We start from the raw sequence: 21,284 nt of genomic DNA, 5'->3' as shown, positions 1-21,284 counted from the left end.
CAAAAAGGTAAAAGAAAAAAGAGACATTTTCTTGTTTTTTTCTGGTTCCGTTAATAGTTGGGAAAACGCATTATTGTGATGCCAAGACCGTTGTGCCCATAGATATGTACAATAAAGGCCTTTATTATACATACCTGTAGTTGGGCAATGTTGCTCCCTCTGCTGTTACAGAGAGCGGCCGCTTGAGGCTGTGGCGGTAGTGAGTCGGTGTCAGAAAACATGAAGAAGAAGAAGAGGAAGACGACGGCGACGAAGAAGAGTCAACGTTCGATTTTCAATGGAAACTGAAAGCAATTACGGCTCTTAAAAAGGTGGGAGATTGTACTTAACATGGCATGCAAATATTACACGGCGGTCAGAATCGGTCCATTAAGTCCTAAATCCTCAGTTTGTTCGTGGTTGATATTTGCTAAACGCTGCCTGGTTTGTCATTGTTTAAAAAAGAGCTACAATTTTAGCTGGATAAGCAACGTTATTTTAGCAACAGCTATATGCTTAGCATAAAATAAGGTTAACTTTGACACAGGTCAGGGTATGGAGCCACCAGTGGTACATGCTAAAGTTTAGACTGCCGGTGGTTTTCACTGAGGAGCGCTGCTATGGATGGACTATAGCATTCACACGGTTTAGGTTCACGTTAGAAATAGCGCAAATCAGGTGAAGACTAGATCCTGGTGTACCTCCGTTCACTGTTGGATTAATAACAACATAAAACTCAGTTCTGTGAGCCTGGTCTTCAGGTAATGTTGCATAATGTTTATTCACTGAGTAAAAAAATGGATCTAGTATTGGTTGAACTGAATTTGTTCTTTAATTTGGTGATCTTGTGATATCAGTAAACGACACAGAATTGAGGCTTTTAAAGCAGGTTCCTCTGCTCTCATTTCCTAGGAAACAACTAGTAATGTATGTATGCGAAAAGCAAACTGACAACACAGTTACTAAATTGTCCAGTCAGTCTTGTATAAATTGCCTATTTCTTATTTTGAAAAACTTCCCAAAAAGCTTGTTGACTGAAAGCGTTTCCATGAATGAGAAATGTAACTATTACACGTCAGATTAGTGGTCATCTATGGAAGATGTTGTGAACACATGTTCTCTGTATGTATCTTCTGCAGACAGAGACCCTGATCTCCTGGACAAACCAGTTCACTTGTCAAAACAAGGGTGCAGATGGCTGGCTTTCTGGATAACTTCCGCTGGCCAGAGTGTGAATGCATCGACTGGGGGGAGAGGAGGAACGCGGTGGCTTCAATTGTGTCTGGAGTCCTGGTTAGTACTCTACAGAGTGGACTGAAAAAAAAGAGTGGAGTGAACAGAAATATTTGTTTGTGTATATAAAGGACAAACACATGGGGTCCAGGGAGAGCCTTATTGATACGCAATCCTCAAGTTTATTTGTCATCTAACTCAAAAAAACAGAAGAAAGTAAATATTTCTCAAAGACAGTTATGAAAAACTACATGGCACCAGGAGTACTTATGTAAGTGTGTCAGTGTATAGACGCGTCAACACCTGGGAGCAGCAATATATGTAATTTTCTTGAAATAAAAGGGGTCAAACTGAGACCCCAGTGGTCCTCTTAGCATTCTTAAGCAGGATTTGTATTCTGTCTGAACCATTGTTGGATAGGTCAGGATCCCACAAGGTAGAATAATGTACAAAAGTCTGATTGTTTTCAAGTTGAAATGACTGACAAAACCAGGTACTAAATGAACCTTGGGACTAAATTCTTATTGATTGTTGTATTGTTCTCATTACAGAAGAAGTTAGGAAAATGATTTTCCATTTATTTTTGCTACCTAAATGTTGTCTTGTACATTTTATTCCACCAACCCTGTTTCTAATTTACAGTAAGATGAAGACATTCATCTGTGATGCATTTTTGCTATTCCCAATGCAGGAGTGCGTCTGTGTTAGTGACAGGGGCAGCTCTCTGTCTCACATGCTGCAGCACACACACACACACACACACACACACACACACACACACACACACACACACATCAACCATACTTTTAGTGGCAGAGAGAAATGTTTAATAGTGTGGTTACACTTTGCTAGCATCAATGCTGACAATGGTTGTTGCTCTAAGCTCAACAAGCCTTGAGTGTGCAAGTGCGGAAACATGGTCAGTTTGTCAAAACAATTTAAAAAAAATTTATTTTACCTTTATTTTACCAGGTAAGTTAATTGAGAACTGGTTCTCATATTCAATAACATCTTACAGTGCATCACATGCAGGCAGGGAAAGGCACAGTTTTTCACTGCCTAGCTTGTAGTTCAGCTCTGCCCCAAGTATGTTATACATGCAAGCAACCCACACATGGAGTTAACTAAATTATATTAACATAGGTGTTGTTGGTGATACATTTCATCATAAAATGGCTGATTATTTATCTATGGGTGTATTCATTTATTTTGTATGAAATTGTCAGAGCATCATCTATTTTACATCTAAATCACATTACATGAATCACCTCAGACAATCACCTACCTAACATTGCATAGGTCCTCCTCATGCCAAAAACGGTTCTGAGCCTCAGGGCATGTGTCCTGTAGAAGGCTGGGCAGATTTGTCATAATTTTTGCCATAATTTTCCAACTGGCCATGTGCTGAAAAAAGTCAAACTTTCTGAGGAGAGCTGTACAGTTCAAGGGAAGGCAGAGGACAGCCAGTGATTTTCTGGGCCATATTGACAACCCTTTGGAGAGCCTTCTTGTCTGCTGTTGTGCAGCTGGTAAACCAAACACACATGCAGTAACTGAGGATACTCTCTATGGAGCAGCGATAGAAGGCCACTAGCAGCCTCTGCTGCAGGTTGTTGCTCCTGAGGACCCTCAGGAAGTGCAGTCTCTGCTGGGCCTTCTTCACAGTGGTTGCTGTGTTTGTGCTCCAGGTCAGGTCGTCTTTAATGTGCACACCCAAAAAGCGAACGTCAGAAACCCTTTCCACAGAGTCCCCACAAATGAGCAGTGGCTGCATGTCCGTCTTCTTCTTTCTGTAGTCCACAATAATCTCCTTTGTTTTGGCTGTGTTGAGGATCAAGTTGTTTTGTTGACACCACACTGACAATTGCTCCACCTTGTCCCGGTATGCAGTCCCATCCCCCCCAGAGATGAGCCCCACCACAGTGGTGTCATCTGCAAATTTTATGATGCTGTTATTGCGGTGGAGGGGAGCACAGTCATGAGTGTAGAGAGTGAATAGCAGTGGGCTCGGCGCTGCCCTGGGAGGAGCCAGTGCTGAGGCTGATGACCGAGGAGAGGTGGGGGCCTGTTTTCACCTTCTGGGAGCGGTCCATCAGGAAATCCAAAATCCAGAGGGAGATCGAGTGGGACACTCCCAGGTCTGACAGTTTAGTTACCAATCTTCTAGATAGGATGGTATTAAATGCAGAGCTAAAGTCCACAAAGAGCAGCCGGGCGTAGCTCCCTGCTGCTCCAGGTTGGACAGAGCAGCATGGAGAGCTGTAGCCACAGCATCCTCCGTGGACCTGTTAGGTCGATAGGCAAACGAGTGACGGTCAAACCCAGGGGGAAGACAGGAACTGATGTGGGCCCAGACCAGTTTTTTTGAAGCACTCCATGGCTATGGGTATGAGTGCCACCGCACGATAGTCGTTCAGTCCACTAATGGTATTCTTCTTAGGGAGGGGGACAATGGTGGAGGACTTCAGGCAGGGAGGGACAGCAGCCTGACTTAGGGACTGGTTGAAGATGGTGGTGAAGACCCCAGCCAGCTGATCTGCACAGTCCCTCAACACCTGTCCTGAGATGCCATCAGGACCCACGGCCTTCCTTGGGTTCACTGCCTTCAGCATCCACCTCACCTGCTGCTCCTCCAGTGTCAGGACATGGCTGCTGTGGGCTGGTGGGTGTAGGACATCCGACTCTGGTGGTTGCACTTCAAAGCGAGCGAAGAAGTTGTTGAGCTCCTCTGCTGGTGAGGCGATCCTGTGGTCCGTTGACAGGCTGCTGGGTCTATAGTTGGTGATGTGCTGGATTCCCTGCCACACCTGCCTGGAATTGTTGCTCTGGAAGCAGTCCTCGATCCTCCTGTACGCAGCCTTGGTCTCTTTTTTTTTTTTTAAAGGTTTTTTTTTGGCCTTTTTGCCTTTATTAGATAGAACAGTTGAGAAAGAGACAGGAAAGTGGGAGAGGAGAATGGGGGAAGGGGTTGCAGCAAAGGGCCATGAGTCGGATTCGAACCAATGGCTGCTGCATCGGGGATTGTAGCCCCTGTACATGGGTCGCCAGCTCAACCAGGTGAGCGAACCAGGTGGCACCCCAGCCTTGGTCTCTTTGATGCTTTTCTTCAGGTTGGCTCTGACAGCGCTATACAATGCCCCATCACCAGACTTGAAGACGGTGTTTCTTTCTCGAAGCAGGTTCCGTACCTCTTTGGTCATCCAAGGCTTGGTGTTCGGATAAACCCGGATGTGCTTGTCCATGGTGACGAGGTCTGTGCACAACCTGATGTATCCTTGGACAGCTGTGGTGTACTGCTCTAGGTCGTGGTGTTCAACATGGAACATGGAGTGTGAGGCAGAGGAGGGGGACATTACCACCGCTAAAGCCATTCAAAACCTAGGCAGAGACAACACAAAGCCTGAAAACGAAACTCAAGTGGGAATTACTGACTTCAAAAACGACTTCAGAGATTACATTAAACAACAATTCAGTGGTTTCAAGACTGAGATAAACCAAAAGCTACACAATGTTTGTAACCATGGTGTGCGGCTAACTGAAGCAGAGCAGTGAGTAGAGGAAATGGAGTCCCTTAATACTGAGCTAAGGGACGCCCTGCTTCCCTCCGTCAAACAACAAAGACTCCTCCAGGCCAAGGTTACGGACCTCGAAGGAAGATCACGCCATAATAACATTTGCATATATGGCATTAAGGAAGGCACACAAGGAAGCTCAGTACTAATGTTCATTGATAACTTTCTGAAGACAGAGCTGGGGCTCGACAGAAACGTGGACTTACAAATTCAGCGGGCACACTGGTCACTCATCCCTAAATCTCAGGATTACACTGTCTCAAGATCTGTTCTGGTAATAATAGGGAACATAAAATAACGTTGTACACCAACGATGTTTTATTATTTATCCAAAGTCCAGATGTCTACCTTCCTCCTTTTTTAAATCTTCTGCATTTATTTGGTACATATTCAGGATACAAGTTAAATATACAAAAAAACTCAAATATTAACATTCAGTTACAACCCAGGCAATGCCAGAAAGGTGGCAGTCTGATACGATCTAAACATCCGCCATGCACTTCAGCCAAGTGCATGTCTAACAGATCCTGCTCAGGAGAGTCAGCTGATGGAACTGTATCTCATCTATTTAAACATCAACTCTGTATCCTCTGCTTCCAGTTTTTTTCAGGCTGGTGGATCATGATTGATGCAGCAGTAACGTATCCATCCCAGCAGATGAACCATGCCTTCCACACATGTGGCGTCTTCTCCACCATAGCATTCTTCATGTAAGTGTTGGACACTCCATGTCAGCTTGTAGAACTTTGTGTCTGTAGAAATAGTCACACCGAGAAAACTAAGTGAACAGTTCTCAATTCCTGGAAGCGGGGCCTTCAACAAAATGCACTAGCAGTGTTGGTGAGAAGTATGCCGATCCTGTCCTCGCTGCCACTTGGGCCATCCTGCTAGCTAATCTGGTACATGTGCAATGAAATGTGGAACTTTAGAGGGAGTGCCTGATACTCCCAGGTAAAGCTTGTCATTGGAAGGTGAAAAGAAGACCCTTTCCACCCACATTGCCGGAGATTGTGCAGTACACACACAATATTTGTCATTCACGAGAGACTGGTCAATACACCAAGTGATGTATAAAACATACTAATGCAATAACAGAATAAAACAGAACTAATAGGAGCTGATCAAAGTGTCTTGGACTGCTGCGATGTGACAAAATATTAAACTGCAGTTGATAAATTGTGACACTGTGCGGCAGCTCGTCTGTCTGAGGTGAAAAAAAGTTCACAGCTACTGTTAGATCCCAATTGGTTCTTTCTCCATGTCAGGATAATTTATAGGTAAACCTAATTAATGATGTTGCTTCTGTTGCTCTGTGCTGAAATGCGCACAGCTCTCTCTCTCTCTTTGGAGACACTTGTGGGTCCTACCAAAGTCTGATGCTGCCAGTTTGTAGTAAATTCTGAGGAAACAGTCCTCAACAGCTGGAAACTAAACTGCCATTCTGTTTGTGACAGCTCACCTGTCTTATGTGAAGACACGTAAGCTGACACAGTCTGACCTGCTGCCCGATCCTGGGGCCTCATTTATCATCAGCGTGTAGAAAAGGTTCTAAATTTAGAGTTTGTGTAAGTACAAAAAAAAATCTGTCTTTATCGAACATGTGTACGTGGGTCATACACACATCAGTAAGTTATCAGTGTTGGTAAATCCCACTTGTTCTCATGCACGGAGGTTAAGAATGTAGAGATTGGGGTATCTGTTTTCCAGATGTCGTGTTACTTGCTGTTGCCTTGAAGCTCTGCTTGATACAGGCCGGTCACAATGTGTCTCCTCTCCCGACTCGTTGGTTGTGGTATCCAGATAGCAATTTTGATATCTGAATATTTGCCGCCGCCAATGGTAGAAACAGAACTGTGACCGCTATCCTAAAGTGGCATTAGCAGCCAGGTACTGCCTGTGCGTCCCACCCACTTCCACTCCTGGCGGAGCGTTATGGACCAACCCCACTGGTCGGACTGTTTCCTTCCCAGCTGCGGCTTCTTCTTTTACTGATTCCCGTCAGGCTGCCATAAACCCTGGGCTCTGGAGGACACACGCGTGTCGGCGTCAACTGAAGGAGGCCGCGAGATACAGAAAAGTATCGTTATCACGGGAAGTTAATATCGCTGCTCGATACCAGCTTTAGTATCGATTTAGTATCGAGGTATTGGTATTTTTGACAGCTCTACACTATAGACCGGTATAGCAGCTCCGGTATATGGCGACTTTCTGTTACATTCATACATTCTTGAGCTCAGGACACAGAAACCCTGATTTTCAGATTCTCTCACAGTAGAAGTGGAGCACAAGTCATGTGGGAAAAGACAGCCAATGGGGAAGCTGCTCAACTCCAATACCTCTGTACGCATTGACAACTCTTATTACATGTCCGAATTTCAACACAGATGAGCAGATTTTTTTACGCATTTGAAAAGCTTCTTACAGACAGACAAATTGTGAGACGACTTTTGTAGATTCCGGTTCGCATTGACAACTTCTTTTACACATTGACAAATCTCACTTCGGACGAACGGATTGAGATACAGACAGACAACTCTCCACAGACAAATAGTCTTGCTACAATAAAGCCCCCATATGTTTCAAACCAAAGTTACTTAGTGTTGAAATGGTTAAGCTCGGTGCTAAAAAACGCATCACAGCCCATAAAAGAGGAATGAGTGCAACTGGAGGAGGACAAATGAATACCCAAAGTTCACCCAGTGTATAACCCTGATCACTACAGATGAGATATTTTAATAACCAAACTAAGTCAGCAAAAACATTTCCACACTCTGTAACACTCACCAATAAGCCAGCCATCTTCAACAGCTCCTATAATAAACACACCACTCAATAAATGAGTGGTGTGTTCCTCCAGGTCACCAGGCAACAACGTTGGATAGCCACAAATGTGCATCGCAAATTATTTGTACGTTGATTGAATGAAACCCTTTTCTATTAACATAATTAAATTTATTTAGTGATGCTGCTTTGAATGCGATGTGAGTGCAGTCTGTGGCTCCACTTATGTCTGGGAGTCCAGCGATGGCGTGAAGTCCCCGTTTGATTTGGGCTTGTTGGTGATGGCTGTAAGGGAGCTGGATGTAGGCAGGGGCCAGGGGAGTTATGGCATCCAACACTGCTGGCATGATCCTGCTCAGTGGTGGCTGGAAATGCCGCATATGTTTCCAACCTCACGCTGGAATGTGTCGGTGGTCAAAATCCCTGAATGTTTTCTATTTGTAGTTTCACTTTTCTACCGCTAGATTATGTGCGTGACCATGGTCAGAGTTGTGTGTATATTTATGCACATTCCTAAGTATAAGTACAAGTTGATAAATTCCATACTTTGCGTAGGAATTTTCGTACGCACGCTCTACGCACACATCTGTGCGTATGTACTGATGATAAATGAGGGCCCTGGTCTGGACTGATCCTCTGAGCGATAATTTAAAATGAAAGAATCTAATAAGTTGCTGGTGCTGTTGTGTTTTTGGTGTGCAAATATCCACAACTCTCTTTCTTTGGAGACTTTCACATGGATCGTGCTACTGTCTGATGCTGCAGGTATTAAACAAACTCAGATCAGTTTCGTTATTAGTAAATCTCATTGTTCTTTAAGGTATTAGTGTCTGTTCTCATCGCAGTAAGATTTTATTATTATGGACATTTAATTTTGTTGCCTAATAAATTTGAAATTGTAGAGCAAAGTGTACGAAAAAAGTGTGTTGTGATTTTGGCACACAAGCTGTGCATTAACATTTTTAGACAAATATTGGTGCTGAAATGTGAAAAAATCTTACTCTAAATAACTTCTCAAAGTACTGCTGCTTGTGTGTGTCTATCCGTTAATGTGTATGCTCAGTTCACACTTGTGCTGTGTTGAAAGTTATACAGAAACGTTACAAGGTCTGACCTAGCAAAAGTGCCAGCGCAGCTTTCATGGATAAGTGACCATGGTGTGGACGTGCCGCCTGACCCGTTTCATAGCCGTCAAATTAACGCAGCAGAGTGCATATCTGAAAGGGGCTATATAGTTGTAAACAAAATTTTATTTCTGCAATGAATTGGAGGATGCTAGAACACCAGTATTAAATCCACAGTGTTTTACATCACCATGGGCTGAGAGGCTGCCATGCAAGAAAGAAGCCCTTCCTCTAGAAACAGCATCTTAAGGGTTGACTAAAGTTTGCTGCTCATCAGATAGACAAAAAAAAGGACTTCTGGTGGAAAGTTCTGTAGTCAGATAAAACAGAAATTGGGCTATTTGGCCACAATGATCAGAAATATGTTTGGTGGAGAGAAGGTAAGGCCCTTAACCAAAGAACATCACACCTACCATCAAGCATGGTGGTGGTAGTATTATGCTCTGGGGCTGTCCTGCCAGTGGAACTGGAGCTTTACACAAAGTAAATGGAATAATGAAGAAGGAGGATTACCTCCACATTCTTCAGGAAAACCTAGAATCCTGAGTCAAAAGGTTGGTCTTGGACACAGTTGGGTGTTTCAACAAGACAATGACCCCAAATACACATCGAAAGTGTTGGCTAAATCAGGCTGGATATAGTGTTTTCAGTTGGTCTCCCCAAAGTCCAGACTTAAAACCCATGAACAACCTGGGGACTGTGTTAAAGAAACAAGTCTGTGTCAAGACAGCCAACAAGTTTAGTTTAACTGTACCAATTCTGTCAAAAGTGGTCAAAGATACAACAATAGGCTTGTCAGAAGCTTGTAGATGGTGACAAAAAAGCACCTAGCTGAGGTGGAAATGGCCAAAAGATGTTAAACCAGTATCTCCTCCTATTTCCAGAAGCTCCTCTTTTTTTTTTTTTTTGTGACGCATGTGTTTAAAAGATTCTATTATTAAAAATACAAAGTTACAGGAGTCACTGGAAACTTAAGATTGATTATATAGATGGTCTTTACAAGTGTACATAAAATTTTGTTCACAACTGTAAGTAGTTGCAGTGCACAGACACAGAGAAGATTTTGTTTAGGTTGCTGTACATCAGCTTCTCTTTTTTCCATTGTGTTATGTTAAATTTCTTTGTTCCGTACAGATGAAAGTACAGCAGTTTTTAAATATTTGTTATTCTTCCCCAACCTTAAATTGATATAACAGAATTACAGAGCATTGGAAAAGAACAAATAAACATCGAAAAGAGTTAGAACTAAAAACCATGTATCTTACATAATATACTCCATCGGTTCTCTGTGGCCGTTGCCTTGATTTTGCTCATGGTAGTGCTTTAGAAGTGTTGATTTACGTGTACACTTTTATATAGTATCGAACCTATAAATGTTGGTCTTGTGGAGACAGGAGTAGTATTTCTTCTCTGACAGCCACTGAACGTGTCAGCTTCATGTCCGAATGTACATCCTGCTCACAATTGTGTCAAAGATGTGCTGGCAATCTTACTAGCTTGGACCTAATAAGTTTTTGGTATCACTTTCAACACAGCAAAAGTCTGAACAGTAATGCCACTATAATAGATAGTAACAACACACAAGCAACAGTGCTTAGAATCCAGTAAAGTGATTTACAGAATACTTTTTTCATATTTAAGCACCAATATTTGTCCAAAACCCCACAGATGGCAAAAAAAAAAGTTTTGTGACCAAAAGCTTTGTCACTCACTTTGCTCCACAAAAACTTCACTGCGATTGAAAACCGATGCTAATAGCTTAGACTCATGATATTCAACAACAATGAATACTGTCCAACTCTCTGAAGTGGGCTGTTAGCTGTTTGGATACTTTGATCAGATGCTATTAGTTTAGATTTGTTCTGTTATTGCATTATTATGCATTATACATCACTAGAGAGGGGTCTAAACTTGCGTGAATAACAAATGTCGAGTGCATATTGTAGATCTGTCCAGCACTGTGGGGGTGTCTCTACATAAAGCTGTGAGGAACATTAATGGAAAAGTGACATATGTCTGAATGACTAGAATGCTGTTACTTTAAGGGCTCAACGTTCCATGTACCATGTCTGAAAGGGGTTAAATAATGACTAAAACGCGGCTCAATAACATTATATGTTAACAAGCAGTCACTTTCAAGCTGTGGCTGGCTTCTAATTTCTACCCTTTAGGTTTACTCAAATGTAAACAATTGTTTCCATTTCATACTGTCTTGCATTATACAATAAAATATCATTTGAATTTTTTTAATAAACTAATTTTCTTGCTCTTTCAGACAAAAATTCATTTACATTATTTGATTCATTGGTAAAATAGTTGATAGTGGCATTAGCTACAGTAGAGACCCCTAGACCAAGCTGAAAGCAAAGTCTAACTCTACAATTAAGCCTAGGACTGTCATAACAAAAAGGGGGCTTTAAATAAACACACAGGAAGATGGAAAATATCTCAACAACATAAAGCACTCAAGGTAACTTATAGTAATGTGGACCGATGATTGCTTAGAATGGATTTTCCTCCTTTATGGAACTGTTGACTGTGTTTTTTTTTTTTTTCAGGATTAATGCAGTCTCCAATGGCCAGGTGAGAGGAGATACGTATGGAGAAGGCTGCCTTGGCAGGACAGGTGTGTCTTTGTGTATGTTTGGATTTTATCCAAGACTTTTAGTATACACATTTTACAAAGGGCATGCAACTATGCTTTGTATGTTGTGTATTTTTTTTGTTTGGTTGTTTTTTGGCACAATGAACCGACCAGCGGTTTGCATGTAAATGTCCTGGCAAACATCTAATGTGCAGCTTGAAGGCTCTGATCTTAAAGCAGTATAATATATATAAAGACAGAACAAAATTGAGTTACACTTTTAAAAGATTCTCTGTTATTACTTTCTAAATAGCTGTGCTCCTGCTGTACAAGATGTAGTCTGTCGCTTTGGTCCAGTCAAATATTAAATGAATTGCCAAATGAAATTCCATTCATTGTTGCAGATGATGAATCTCAATAACGTTGGTGTTTCTTTAAGTTTTTATTGACTGCCATCATCAGGTCAGAGTTTCAGTCTGTGGAGTACATTGGTTGATTTCCAAATGCCTGCTCAAATAATTCCGTGTCAGTGAGTCTCAGGTATATTTAGGGTCCGAGGACAAGCAAGCAGGGGTCCTTGCCCTTCGGGAAAGGAAACTCTCAACTCTCTCAGCCAGGGGCATGAAAAACGATGAGTCATCATGACATCATCACAGCTCAGTGCAGCTACTCATGTGACTCACTGACAGTCTGAGGCTGAGATGAGAGAGAAAAATGGCTCCTTCAACTTCCATCAGGTTTAACTTGAAGCATGGTCAGACGGGCATGAGGCTGCAACGCAGACTGAGGACCCGACAAACGCTGCTTGCAGTTTTATTTTGCCTTTAGCACTTTGTTACTAAGATGTTGATTGTGGTGTTATCCACTGAACATCTCCAGTTGAACTAGGAATTGTGGGTGGCTGTGGCTCAGGTCGTTAAGTAGGTTGTCCACTAGTCGGACAGTTGGTTGTTTGATTCTTCTTGGTGGTCTCTTCACTCCATGTGCTGAAGTTTTCTTGGGCAAGATACTGAGCCCCAAGTTGCTCCCAGTGGTAAGCAAGCACCTTGCATGGCAGTTTTGCCGCAACTGGTGTGTGAGTGTGAATGGATGAATGAGAAACACATTGTAAAGAACTTTGTCGAACCTTGCTAAGGTTAAAAGTATAAGTGTAGACGATCAACATCAACATGATAATCTTGTCAGTGTTACTGTGCCTCCATGAGGAAGTAATTCATGTACAGCCTCACTAAGCCACTCATGTTTTCACTGTGTCATTTTTTGTTGTTTATTTTTTTTTTTAATATATTTTTGGGACTTTTTGCCTTTATTTTAGAGCAGTAGAGAGAGACAGGAAAGGGGAGAGAGGAATGGGGAGAGACCTGCCGCAAAGGGTCGTGAACAGGAGTCGAACCCACGATTGCTGCGTTGGGGAACTATAGCCCCTGTTCATGTGTCGCCCACTCAACTATGTGAGCTATAGAGGCGCCCCCAGGGAACTATAGCCCGTGTTCATGGGTCGCCCGCTCAACTAGGTGAGCTGTAGGGGTGCCCACTGTGTCATTTTTTTTTTTTTTTTAGTTTGCTGAAAAATCAGCAGGAACTTTACTTTTGATCTAGAAACAATTAACTACAAAAAATACTCAGCGATATTTCAAAAGTGTAGAGAGAGAAAATGTAGCAGGGCTCATTTACCACCACATACACACACACACACACACACAGACACACACACACACACACACACACACACACACACACCATTTAGAACAAGGCCATAGGCGGTAACATTGTTTTTGTAGATGATTTTACGAGCTTCTGGCAGAAAATCCCCAGTACCTTTGTCTCAGACCTCTCATTTGTGTCACATTTTTCAGCTGCTTCTCATTGACATCTTTTATGCTTTGGCTGATACGCTGATAAAAATGGTTTTAAGTTGCATTTATGTGGTATTAAGAGTGTTGTAAATGTAAAATGGTGCCACGCTACAGAAACCCTGGCATGTTCTTTCAAGTTGAGCTCGCAATGACAATTTTGTTGTTTTGTTGTACCATTCCTTGGTAAAATTCTGTTAAATTTGTTTGTTTGCTGTTTGTGTCCTTGGTTTCTTTATTTGTATACATATCAGTTTTACAAAAAATTTACTGATTTTGTCATGATGCTTCAAATATCCGTGTACGTGGTTTAAAACCGTAATGTGATAATGTGGCTACAGTGGTAGGTCATTCAGTCTTGAGAAATCTCGCTGTGTAGGTCAGCTGGCCTTGCATGTAGCCTATACGAAATCTTGTGAGAGCAGCTAACACCAAAACAATATGGCGCCTCAGCATGGAAAACGCCAATTTCGATCGTTTTTTGCACTGTCTAACGGTGTATCTATCGCAATCGGAATATGCTGGAGTCATTATAACGTTTTTGATGATCAGACACATTGTCTTGTGATGGTGCTGGGATATTTTCACGGCCGAGAAGATCGTTTTCGTGAAGGTTGCATGTTGTACGACAGCATGTAAGAACATGGTCCAAGTGTTAGGGTTCAATTGGCATTTTGGTAAGAGGTTGTTAATCTTAGTCTTTTAAAATTTCTCCACTGGATTGAAGTTTGGGTCAGAGTTTGTTGCTCTAAATGTGCTGTACCCCTACAAATAACGGTGACTTCATTTAATTTCCATCAGGCACTAATTAGCAGACTAAACTGTCACTGCATCAATTACTTGTTCCATGTGTGTTAAACAGCAATTGTTGGGGGGGAAAAAAAGGTCAGAGAGAAAATTAAAAATGGAGAACTGGGACTTCCGGCAAGATGGCGAAGCATCTGAGCTCCTCGAAGTCAGTTTAAAAAAAACAAAAAAACAACTAAAACTACTTGACTCGATGTACAAAGGATCTAAATCTAGTAATGAGTGGGGATAGCAAGCATTGGAAGGACTCCCTGGTGTCAAGGGAAAGTTAGAAAATGAACCTATTCCTCTGGTGATCATATGCGCTCCTCCAGACAGAAACAAACACTTCTTTAAGTCCTTGTTCAATATAACACTAACAGAAATGGAAAAAAAATGTTCATTTGTGGAGGGGATTTCAACATAGTGATGAATCATAACTTAGATATAACAAGCTTTAGAAAAAAATTAAAGACTGTTGGCTAAATTTGTAAAGTTTTCCGCAGAAGAGGTAGGAATGATAGACATATGGAGAAGTGCTACGCCCTCTAAAAAGGATTTTACTCATTACTCTAAAACTCATTGGGTCTACTCAGGGAAGGATTACTTCTTTATGAATATGGCCGATAAATATAGAGTTGAGGAATGCAAGATCAGAAGTGGAGATTTATCAAATCATAATTTGGTTTATCTACAGATCCACTTAAATACCAGAAAGAGACAAGCAGTGTTGGAGGCTTAATGTGGGAATACTAAAAAAGGAAAAACTGGTAGAAGTAATGAACAAGGAAATTAGACAATACATGGATGAAAATAGTAATGATGAAGTTGACCCAACCATTGGCCTGAAAGTGGTTGTTCAGGGAAAGCTTATGTAAAAACCATAATATTAGAAAAAGTAATATTAGCAACATACAAGAAATGCACTGAAAGGTTAAGGGAATTGGAGCAGCAACATCAAACCACAAAGGAATAGAGCGCGTACCAACAGATTCCGGATATGAAGGCAAAATAAATCATCTGCTATTAAGTGAAATGGAAATCAAATACCATTTTTTAAAAAGTTGCTATGAAATGGGTCCCAGATCAACAAAACTACTTGTAAGACGTATTGGAAAAAAACAGACAATAAACACAGTATATAAAATGAGAGGTCCAGTCATCAATGAGATCACCTATAATCCAGAGGACATAGGGAAAGAGTTCCAGAAATTCTATGAAAAATTATAGACACAGCCACCAGCTGCAGGTGAAAATGAAATGGAGGAGTTTCTAAATCAACTTTAAAACTTCTTTTAGTTGGATTCTCAAAGACAACAAAATCTCTCCAACAGAGGCAGACGCAGTAATCTCAGTTATTCCTAAACCAGGCCAAAAAAAGGAGAATGTGCGAACTTTAGGCCAATCTCAATATTAGACAGACTGCAAAATATATACATCTATTATCTCCAAAAGATTAAATACCATTCTACCAGACCTCATAGAAGAAAACAGGCTTCACAACAGCCAGAAAACTAAGGACAGCATCCGGAGAGCACTTCATGTAATAGAACAAGCACAGAAAGAAAAACAAAGCACTGTCCTGGTAAGCATAGATGCTGATACTGTTCGACTGTGTGAAATGGAGTTTTCTTTATAAAGATCCACCAGACAGGGCTGCTGCTTAGCACCAGCCCTCTTTGCTATCTTTATCTAGCCCCTGGCTCAGGCAGTTCGGCAAAATACAGAAATAAAGGGTGTCACAATAAAAGGGCGAGAGCACAAAATTGGACTATTTGCTAATGACGTAATAGCTTTCCTTGAAAAACCAAACACAGCACTTCCTGCACTGATAAAACTTCTTGACCCATATGGCACTCTGTCAGGATATAGAATAAATATCTCAAAGACTCAAATCCTCCCAATTAATTATATACCATCCAAAACAATTTGTGAAGCCTATGAACTTAATTGGAATCTAAATCTATTAAGTATTTGGGTGGGACAGTAACTCAGGATCTCACAAAACTTGACAAAGAAAATTATGAAAAGCCAAGCCAAGATATACAAAAGGATATGGAAAGATGGTCCACCCTTCCACGAGGCCTAAACTCAAGAACTCAGATGATCAAAATGAATATGTCTAGATGTCTGTAGCTGTTCTAGGCACTACCTGTTAAAGTTGCTTAAAGTTAGTTTTTAATATGGGACAAAATTATTTAGGTTCATTTGGGGTGGGAAAAGACCATGAATGAAATATGGAACCCTTTAGCTGTCCAAAGATACAGGTGGAATGGCCTTACCAAAATTAAAGAGGTACTTCTGTGCTGCTCAACTGAGACCTCTCTGTTGGTGCAAACCAGATTATGGATCTAAATAGAAAGACACTGAAAAGGAAGTAAACAACAGCCAATACAAAATATGGTAGGAGTTAGGGAATTATACAAGAAATTCTGATAAAACGTGGACCCAATAACAAGTCATACACTAAATTTGTGGTTTACAATATTAAAAACCTACAAATGTCTCAATGATTCCGAAAGTCTGAAATGGATAGTTTATGACAGCCATTTAAAACCAGTGCAATGTGACCAAGAATTTAAACAGTGGGCGGCAAAAGGAGTGACCCGATGATATGTTTTAGAAACACTGGGACAGCTGGAGAGTTTTCAAAATGTAAAAGAAAACATGATTTTTTTAATAGATATGTTAAATTAAGCGATTATTACACAAAAGAAATCCAGGTGGATCCCTCCAGGGAAGTGAACAAAGTATGAGTGATCCAAAGTATAAGGAAAGTAACAGGAGAATAATTTCAGCAGTATACCAGGGATTAAATACACGACAAACACTCAACTAATTATGCAAAAAAGCAGTAGGAGAACAAATTAAACATGAAAATTAAAGACAATGATTGGCTTAATATGTGGATGATTTATCACACATCCAATAATTCTTGGATCTGGAAGGAATTCTCCTGGAAGAATCTGCTACATTTCTTTATTACACCAAAAGTGAAAGGTAACAGTAAACAGTTAAACTGACATCAGAAATGTTGGAGAGTGTGGAGAATTTGATGTAGATCACTCACATGGCTTTTGGAAATGTGTCTTGGGAACTGTTGTGTGAAGAACCTGCAATAATTAATAGGCTACAAGATCCCTGTGAGTTGTACTGTGCTTGTAATTTCTCTGAAGAAAATGTGATGGGAAACGATAGATATCTGGTCAAAGTACTACTTGTGGAAAGCCAAAAAAGCTATTTCAAAGAACTGGGGGAAGACAGAATCACCAACTAAGGACCAATGGATCAAAGTTATCATAGAAATTTACACGATGGAAAGACTGAAACCCAAACTGAGACTACAGGAAACACAAATGGACAAAAAAAACCACAAAAAAAAAACCAAAAACATTTTATCAAAGGAAGTGAAATTGCTGTGGTCATACAGACGGGGCTTATGTCCTTGTTATGTGACATTATTAGCTGTGATTCTCCATTTGGCTTAATTAACTTGAGCCAAATTATAGACTGTATAACACAGGCTGTCAAACTTATTTGATTTTTATTACATGTCAGATGTTCTAAACAGTTGGTGATAACAAAATAGCATTCAATTAATTAATCTATAACTTTTGCAGCATACATTAAAGGTTTAAGACAGTCAAGATGCTCAAAATATATTTGAGTCAAGAGGTAAAAATGGCAGTTTGTCTGCGGTCAGTTGCATTACAATAAGTAATATTTTATTAAGATGGCACCCCTTTAAACAAAGTCCTGTATGGGAAATCCCGATGGTGAAGACTAACAACATACATATGAGTACATCAACATAGAGTGTAAGCCCTGAACTGTGATGTGTGTTTACTCCATAAACATCACATCTGTTGTGATTGGGCTAGCACAAAACTGAGGAAGTCACAGCTCAGACAGTTGTATGAATTTGTTTACTGAAGAAAATTTGACACGTTCTGTATCTGTGTTTGAGGATGGATAAAAAAAAAATAATCTCTGGTGTAATGCATAAACAGGGCCACACACAACACTTCCTCCAGCAGCTGATGTCACTGTGACAACAAAGTTATCGTTGAAGAAATGAGTTAGATTGAAACCACATTAATTTGGAGACAGGTTAACTGTGGATGATCATCGGCTACATTATTTGTTTAATGTCACCAACAATTTTTTGATCTATAAAAGATTTATTTTAAGCTAGGAAACATTAGACCTCACAACTTATTGTTTTCATGAAACAAAGGTCTGTGTCTGAATTGACTTACTATTCGCTCCAGATGTGCACCGAAGTTTGGACTTTGAGAAGCCCCACTGTACAATGTATTCTATAAGTGGAACATGTTCTATTTAAGTTCCTTTCAAGCCTTGTCAATATGTCACACAAACCTACCTCAAATGACTGTTTTTAACAGAGAAACTATTGGTGTTTTGTCAGCCACTTAGTGAGGAATCCTGCTCATAAACTACTGCTAGACAACTAGCATGATGTATTTGTGTTTTGGTTGTTTTATAGTGTTTAAAGCACACAAAACTTAGCCATGTTTTTTCTTTCATGCCTTCCATTCTGAATACTGTCAGCAATGAGTGCTACAGGTACTTTCTCTGCTGCAATTTGGTTAGCTTGTTGTCCAAAAGCTTATACAGTGGGCATTTTGAGCTGTCGAGTGTGAAGAGTGACGAGTAAGCTCATGAAAGTGATTACCTCCTCTTCTAATTGCAGGAGCTCGTCTTTGGCTCTTTATCGGCTTCATGATGATGTTTGGTTCGCTCATCGCCTCCATCTGGATCCTGTTCGGTGGCTATGTGGTGCCAAGTGAGTCTACTCGTCTTACGTTCATCTGTCTCTGTGTGCCTTTGACCAATACTTGCCTCCCATTCAAACAGTCCCAGCATTTGCCAAACTACAAGGCCCCTCTGATCCAGTATATCCTAAATGTGTAATATGTAAGAACCATTCTCTGATTAAAAGCTCACAGCTTCAGCCCATGTGCCCTTCTTAAACAATGTTTTTTGTCACTCGATTGTCCATCCATCAATCCATATAAAACTGTTCTTGCTTTATTCTGTGGGCGGTTGCTGGAGCATATTTCTGCTGACAAGAGGCAAGAGGTGTGGTATGTTGCCAGCTCATCACAGGGCTAATACCAAGGGAGAGACAACCATGAGACAAATTAATGTATAACACATAAAAAATGCAATAACAGACAAACTCTAAACTAATAGCAGCTTATGAAAGGGTCCAAATGACTAACAGCCCAATTTATTTCTCATTTTCTGATGAAACTCAAAGCTCAGGACTTCTGCAGACGGCTGTAATGTAATAAAACATTTAACTGCAGCTGATAAACTGTGACTCTGTGTGACAGCTCACCTGTCTGATATAAAAAACAAAACAAAACACAGTTTTATTATTATGGACACTTCATTTTGTAGCTGAATGAAATTTTAGAGCAAAGTCAGTGAGAAAGGTGTGTCGTGCTTTAGACACACAAACTGTGTGTGAAGTTCTGTCTGTGGTGATTTTTGATGAATAGTGGTGTTAAAATGTGGGAAAAAATCCTTCCCTAAATCACTTTACACAACTTAAAGTACTGTTGCTTGTGCACATCTGTTCATCACATTTGCTGTGTTGAAAGTGATACGGAAATGTTACTAGATCCAACCTCGGGAGATTGCTGATCAACTTTAACAAAAACATGACCAAGGTGTGCATTACACACAAAGCCGACATTGCGGTTGCTGTGAGATTAACGGAAAGGGCAACATGTCTGAAAGGGGCTGTTGTTACATCGTGTAGTGTAGATGTGCTTTTTCCTAAATTTGATCACTAAATCATTTTTTACTAAATTTTCTTGTCCGTGGTCATTTTGTGTTATCTGATGATGTGATGTCATTACCATAAAAATGAAATATGTGTAAACGTTTGGCAATTATTTCTTAAAATCGTTGCTAGGTGCTGCAAGGTGGGTCGGTGGTTAGCACCGTCGCCTCGCAGCTAGAAGGTCGCTGGTTCATGTCCTGGTGAGGACACCTGGGATCTTTCTGCGTGGAGTCTCCATGTTCTCCCTGTGCAGCGAGGGTTCTCTCCGGGTTCTCTGGCTTCCTCCCACAGTCCAGAAACATGTTGAGGTTAATTGGTGATTCTAAATTGTCCGTAGGTGTGAATGTGAGTGTGCTTGGTTGTCTGTCTCTAAGTGTAGCCCTGTGATAGACTGGTTACCTGTCCAGGTGAACCTGCCTTCAACCTGAGTCAGCTGGGATAGGCTCCAGCCCCCTCACAACCCTAGTGAGGATTAAGGTGTAGAGATAATGGATGGATGTTTCACTGTCCACCCACTCTTTCTGCATTGAAGGATCTAATTTATGAACACATTTCACTCTGCATTTTCTTTTCCTTAGAGATAGAGGTGGCACCAGGATTGGCTGTGTTCTTTCAGAATGCCTTCATCTTTTTTAGGTGAGTATGACATGATTAAAGTGTTGGAATTATGGTTAGGTTTAAAAATGGACATTGCATTGCCAGATGTATTCAAATCGAAAGTTACGAATGTAGCTACGGTTCTATGAATCCCGAATGACCGAGAGAGGCGGTGCTTTAAGCACTGAATATTCCCCTTTGCGCATGCGCAGTTCGAACGTGAATACCAGCAATGTCACCTGTGACACCTGGATATATCTTTCAGTGTCGTCAGAGTATCTGTTCCTACAGGATCTTCTCGCGAGAACACAAGGATTCTGAGTGACAGAGTGCTCTGGCGGTCATTCGGGATTCATAGAACCGTAGTTACATTTGTAACTTTCGTTCTATTTCATCTGCCAGAGGCGGTGCTTTATGCACTGAATGACTTAGACCAGCAAAATTACGAGGAATCCAGTTTACAAACCTTAGTGAGTAGAATCAGAGGAATCTGGCAACAGAACCACACCCAGTGGATAGGGGGTAGCAACATTCACCCTGTAAAACCTTGAGAATGTTCCTGATGAGGTCCATGAAGCCGCGGTACAAATATCTTCTAGGGCAGGGGTTTCAAACTCATTTTCATCCCGGGCCACATAAGCATTATGTTTACCCTCAAAGGGCCAGTTGTAATTGTAAGACTGTATAAATGTAGCGACTCCTTAACATATTGGTAAATAATTGTCTCTGCATTTGATTGTTATTTATTATATGTACAACTATTGTGCATGCCTTTATCTAAAAGCAAAATACATGTAGCAGGGCTCCAGACTAACTTCCAAATTTCTTTGTTGGTTGCACCAGCTAATGATTTGGTCGCCCACCCCCTTGTTTTGGTTCAGCACTGCCACAGCTATTAATGCACCATGCAACTGATGAATAGCTGTTTCTGCATAACTTCGTTATGTTGCAGTGATTTTC

At 40.9% G+C, this 21,284-nt stretch overlaps 1 protein-coding gene across 2 annotated transcripts in view; it reads left to right on the top strand.

Moving 5' to 3' along the window:
- Window positions 1-211: 211 nt before the first annotated feature.
- The window catches only part of LOC103355585 (transmembrane protein 50B), a 25,810-nt gene continuing 4,737 nt past the window's right edge, over window positions 212-21,284 (top strand). Inside the window, exons 1-6 of one of the 2 annotated variants that reach the window (XM_008279431.1) lie at window positions 212-311; window positions 1,119-1,272; window positions 5,385-5,494; window positions 11,248-11,315; window positions 18,627-18,719; window positions 20,306-20,363. In XM_008279431.1, coding sequence (XP_008277653.1) covers window positions 1,174-1,272; window positions 5,385-5,494; window positions 11,248-11,315; window positions 18,627-18,719; window positions 20,306-20,363 — 428 coding nt within the window. In that variant the 5' untranslated portion in view covers window positions 212-311; window positions 1,119-1,173. Of the gene's footprint in view, window positions 312-658; window positions 741-1,118; window positions 1,273-5,384; window positions 5,495-11,247; window positions 11,316-18,626; window positions 18,720-20,305; window positions 20,364-21,284 lie in introns of those variants that run through there. The other variant, XM_008279432.1, reaches the window with a different exon arrangement.

Source organism: Stegastes partitus, unplaced genomic scaffold (assembly GCF_000690725.1).
Source record: "Stegastes partitus isolate 25-593 unplaced genomic scaffold, Stegastes_partitus-1.0.2 Scaffold159, whole genome shotgun sequence".
NCBI lineage: Eukaryota > Metazoa > Chordata > Actinopteri > Pomacentridae > Stegastes > Stegastes partitus.
The sequence above is the reverse complement of the archived record's forward strand: the minus strand, read 5'-3'. Positions and strand labels throughout refer to the sequence as shown.